The sequence below is a fragment of the Buceros rhinoceros genome, unplaced genomic scaffold, assembly GCF_000710305.1.
Source record: "Buceros rhinoceros silvestris isolate BGI_N320 unplaced genomic scaffold, ASM71030v1 scaffold5367, whole genome shotgun sequence".
Lineage (NCBI taxonomy): Eukaryota > Metazoa > Chordata > Aves > Bucerotiformes > Bucerotidae > Buceros > Buceros rhinoceros.
In genome coordinates, this window is record NW_010420305.1 from 45878 (window position 1) to 51526 (window position 5649).

General features: G+C 38.5%; 1 protein-coding gene across 1 annotated transcript in view; it reads right to left on the minus strand.

Moving 5' to 3' along the window:
- The window catches only part of CARM1 (coactivator-associated arginine methyltransferase 1), a gene marked incomplete at its 3' end in the record, with an annotated part of 42682 nt that extends 40033 nt beyond the window's left edge, over nucleotides 1-2649 (minus strand). The window contains exons 1-2 of the mRNA XM_010139253.1: nucleotides 2643-2649; nucleotides 2323-2448 (exon numbers count right to left, since the gene is read on the minus strand). Of these exons, the coding sequence (XP_010137555.1) occupies nucleotides 2323-2448; nucleotides 2643-2649 (133 nt within the window). The remainder of the gene's footprint in view (nucleotides 1-2322; nucleotides 2449-2642) is intronic.
- Between the last annotated feature and the right edge of the window lie 3000 nt (nucleotides 2650-5649).

Consider the following 5649-nt stretch of genomic DNA (forward strand, 5'->3'; position numbering starts at 1 on the left):
CAGCAGGAAATGAAAGATACAATCTATGATTTATGCCTGTCTAAACGCTGGAACCAGAACAGTAATTCTCTGTGTGGGCACAAGCAAGGCATAAATTTCCCTCTCCCTCCCCTTCGTCAATCCTCATCTTCCTCTACCTTCCTAAAAGACCAAGGACTTAAAAAACCCAAGACTTTTACAATGCACTTTCATAACTAAACACTTTTAATGTATGAAAAAGGAGTTCTCAGTCCACTTTTTAATAGCAACATTTTTTTATTTAGTATACACAGATACACATTTGCAAATACGTTAGACAAAGAGAGTAACATCTACACATTTGTACACAGCAAACAACAACAGGTTAACTTCCGCTCTATTGCCTTGACTTCTTCACAAAAACATAACTTTCTCAAGACTAGGTGCTCTTTGATATACTCAACATGTAGCAGAAGGTACCAGTAATATACTCCTATTGCATAGGCAAATACCCTAAAAGTAACTTTCAGCTGAACACAGCACCAAATACTTTCCATTAGATAACGACATTTAACCTGAACAGACTTCACTTCAGCCAATCCATTATATTCCTGTCATTTTATCAACGAGTTGTTGCATGGCTTAACAGGTCATTTCAATTTACTTTCCCCTGAGTTTTAAAGATGGAAAAAATAGAGCAAACACTAAACTTTGTCGTCTTAGGAAGCAACTGGAAGTAATAAATTAAGGGACTCATCTAGATTGTTCTTATCTATTTCACAAGGAATCTAGCTTAAGACAGGACTGAATTTACCACTTAATCATCAAGGCATTCCTCTCAGGAAAAACACCAAACTGCAGAAATCAGCTTGATTTTTTTCAAGTACTTGTTTGTAAAGGTGGAGAAGAGCACAAAGGGAAACTTCTTTTGCCTTGGGTTCCCAAACTATCAGTGCCTTTTGGAATTAGAACCTTCCTAGGAAGCTAGACATGGTGGAGATTGCAGACCAAAAAGTATTGAAAAACTTGCCTGAATCCTCAATTATTAGTTATTAATTATATCAGCAGTGAGCTAATAAACCAACAAACAACCTAACCTTATCACTTCAGTTATGATGTGGGCCTCTGTAAGAGACAATACTGTATTGCAGTCTCAAGAGAAATAACTTAATGGAAGCACAATACTGAATTGTAACACTCAGATACGTAGACAAAAAAAACAACAGACACTCACAATCATTCTTAGCTTACATATTGGTTTAGTAAGATAAGATGTTGAAAATATGAATAGTTCTTGATGGGTACAGATGAAAGGCTGTAAGCAGGTAGGACTTCAAAGGCCTCCAAGATTTGGCACCCAACTGAAAAAATCAGGTTAGTCTAAAACTGTATTTTCTAGCAGAGTGGAACCCAAGAGTTCATGTATTGTGTCTATATAACACAGGACTAGCAACTCATTCCACAGACAAACTCATCTACATCCAAATTCTCTGCCCTTGATGCTTTGGAACATACACGTGTCTTTAAAAAAGCTGCCAAAAATCCAATCTAATTGCTCTGTGCCTCAGTTTCCACACGATATAGAACGGAAGTAACTATAGTGGCCTCCTAGAAATCACCAGGCCTCCTGATGCTATATAAGAACTCCTGGTTATTGCTGACGAGGAAGTTGTATATTACTTACACAATTTCTAAATGAGTTGTGGCCATGCTGCACCCTACTTAGAATAAATCAGCAGCCTTCTGAATTTACTTGCATAAAAAATAAGAATGCTTTTCCAAAAGCCAATATGAGGACATGAGGACAGCACTTATTTAAAACTCTAAGCTGTCGGATTTACAAAACACAAGTCAGGTGGAAGTATAAAAATACAGATCTCAACATCCTCCTAAAATACAATCATGTTGCTACCACAGAATGAGTTTCTTTTTCAGCATCACCTCACACAAAATATCTATCCTAAGAACTATATGTTTATCTTAAACTACCTCAACTAACTATACAGAAAAAAAGATCTGCAAGACAATTTTAGAATGGGAAGCGACAAAGTGTTACGTGCTTTGACCACACAAAGCATTACATTTACCGGATACCAGACTTTATGAAGTTAAGTCATATGTTTGTGTTATCTGCATTTGCTGTCTTCAGAAAATGAATCTGCAGTTGTTCTGCAAAATGTTATGTCCTCTAAGTGAATGGTACATACTTCACAAAAGACAGCTGGAGTGGGTTAGAAGGAAATGAAGTCACACAAATCATCACAACAAAGTATAATATTTAAATAGCCAACTTTACCAATACTTTACGAATAGAGTAAGCATGGCAGGAAGCAGAAGATACTCACAAATGCAAGATATACTTACCAACTTGTGACTTGAACTGGAGGAGGGCACTCTTGTATCCCAGTGTAATTAATACAGACTGTTTTCCCACACGACAGTATTCAGTGCTTCTGTTAACCAAGCATTTAAACACACAGACGCCGTCAGCTGAAGGGAAAAAAGTACTTTAGAAAACTTCTAGCAGTTAAAAACAAAACCATATAAAGAACTTGATGTTTCTTTTGATTAACAATGTACATAACCACGTATCCGAAGTACACAACTTAGCAAAAATATGCTTTCTCTAACATGTTGTTTCTTAAAACAGTTTTCCAGTGACCTACAATTTCCATCCTACTTACCATCCATAGTTTCCTGAAGTTGCCCTGTCCTCAAAAGAAAGAAAGAGAGCTGACTAAATGATTTTTTTGGTCTGGAACCTAACAAAGTCTTAATCTTTTTTTCTCCTCTATTGCTTCCGTAGTCCTGAGTGCCAATGTCCTGATAACTTCTAGAGATGCTGCTTTGGCAAATGAAGTGGCAGGGTAAAGAGTCAACGACATTGGCCATTGACTAAATGGGAAAATAAACTAGCTTTTTTCAGGAAATACATACATCATATGACACCATGCATGACAATTATCAATAAACCTACCATGTGACGAAAAATAATGTAATTTTTCAGACAATGAAGATCACGTAAGTGCTTCAGAACTAGGAAGAGAAGCAGCAGAGGGCAAGCCTGTGTACTGTCCTTCCTGGGCAGGGAGATCCAGTATCCGAGGCTTAAGTGGTGCAGTACATCAGTACACACTGTCTCACTATTAGCCTCGTGGCTCTCAGGAGGCAACTGCATGAGCACATCAAGCAAGATGCGCAGTATCACTTTCAGAAACTTTGAAGAGGTCTGAAAGGTAACTTTGTATGAGTGATAGCCACAGGCCTAATGCCAACCGTGCAAAGGTTTTTATCATCTATATACACACCTGTGAATTACTTTAAAACATTTGACATTTTCTATGGAGGATGAGAATAAATGCCTCATCTCATGTGTGAGGTCCAAATGCAGAGATGTTATTCAGAAAACTGCACAGAAAACAGTGTTGGAATGAGTCCTGCCTGGCAACATTCACACGTATAATAAAATCTTCTAACAAAAATATCTGTATATTCATCTTCAGAATACATTTTACATTCAGAACACATAACATGGAAGAAGTCTGAACAGAGCAGGATGAAAACACGTTGATCTTTTTCTTTTTTCCTATTCAGGTGTTAATTTAGAGTGGGTTTTTTCTTCATTTTTTTTCACTTATTAAACAGTCAAACCTTTTTGTAGTATTACACACTTCCAAACGGGAACTTAATAAATCTTCAGTATTCACTAAAAGAAGTTTCAAATGTTTGCTGCATCAGAAGAATGAAGATCAATCTCCTCTGAACTGCACAAAAATACATTTTATCTTTATGGTGATTATTTCAGACTGAACAAATCCTTCAATAGTTAGCACAGTATTGCCCAATAGCTCTGCTAACAGCCAGCCATCCCAAAGCAAACTGATTATCATCATGTGAGAGCTGAACACCACCCTGCAAAGCGTGGAAACTTTATCTCTCAATGGATGAAATGGAGGAAATGATGAAACATGCTTAATAGCTTATTTTCTTCTTAGCTCAAGCACAAGTCAACTCCAGATTCAACCACTGCTGGTGGTACAGGAGCAGGAGATGGAGGATTCATAACCATGGATAGCAGTGGAGTAACTTCAAGCACAGAAAGGGTTAGGACAGAGAGAAGGAGGAAGCTCTGAAGTGACAGTGGGGAAGGATAAGGAAGACACTAGGACAGATGTGAACAAAGTAAATCAGTTGAAAGGAATCCAGACTTCATTAGTTCTGCCATTCATGGAATAATTCATTTTATTTAGAGATGTCAGCTAAGCAAATCTTTCAAGAGGCTTTATAATAACATGTGAACTAAGTCTCATGGTGCTCCTCTCCATTCATTATATCAGGTGATGTTGTGCCACAAATAAAATCTTCCTGGCCCCGCTCAGAAATTCTGCAACAGGACAAAGTATAGACCCACTGTCTGCTAATTCTGTACTTCAACCACAAGAAGATCTCTGAATCAATTCCAGCTTCAAATCAAAACTGAGAAATCACGACACCATCACAAGAGAAAGACATTTACACTATATGTCCTTCTGTTTCCTTCAAGCTCACTTCCTTTATTGATTCTGACGATCTGTGTTCAGGACCCTGAATTTTCTCAAATAATAGCAAAAAAGCCTTCTGCAGAAAGCCCCAAAACCATTTGCCTGAAGATACGCAGCATGAGTCCTGCACTCTCCTGCAGAGAGAGCTCCTTTCTCACCCACAAAACACTTTTCGAAAAGCAATCCACTTCCTTTAAGTTGCTTAAAAATGTATGGCTAAGAAATAAACTTATTATCCCCCTAAAAAGTGCTTGTTTCCTCGGAATCTAATATTGGATACACAATAGATGCAGTGGCTGCCCATACTGCATAACGTATTAGGAAAACACATTTTTAATCATACAACCTTCCCTCTTCTGGATAAAAATACTTGCGCAGATCGACTACATGTCACTTCCATGAACATGCCGAAGTAAACGCTGAATGCTTACTATAATGAAAGCCACTACCGGATGGCTGGAAACATACGCTGTGCCCTACGCCACTGCCCGTAGCACTATTCTGGCGCTCAAAAAGCAAATCCTGTGGCTACACAGCATCCCAGAAAGAATTGATTTGAACAACAGGGCTCATTTTCAAAACAGCCTCATACATACCCGGGCTAAAGGGCATTGTATCGAGTGGATATAAAGACTGTGCTGAAAGCAATGCATGCTGGGACATTTTAAAATTGGCATGAACGTTCAGCAAAAGCTACCTGGTTAGTTAACACCAGAGGATCTGTCAATCATGCTGACCCTGCTCAATCAGAACTTCCACGTACTGTAGAAGGGGCTGAAGTCCCCACAGTGCATGTAATATGTTGGGGAAAACTGTCTGTCTTGAGCCAAGGCAAACCCATTTGTGGGGCTGCTTTTGCTCAAGGACCTGGGTGCGTTTGGTGGATAATGCAGGAGGATAGGAAAGCTAGATATATGTCTCAAAGAGATTTGATTTGGGGTGAGAAAAGCCAGTAATGTAAAATGTATCATGCTAATTGTTATATGATACTGCTTGTCACCATTTCTCTAGTTATTTATTACAGTAAGAATCACACAGATTAATGAACTAACCTCAGCAACTGGCACCCAGTAATCTTCCCAAGATTAGTATCTTTATCACAGGTCCTGAACGTGGACCACACCAGATATACCAGCTGTGAGCTCTGGAT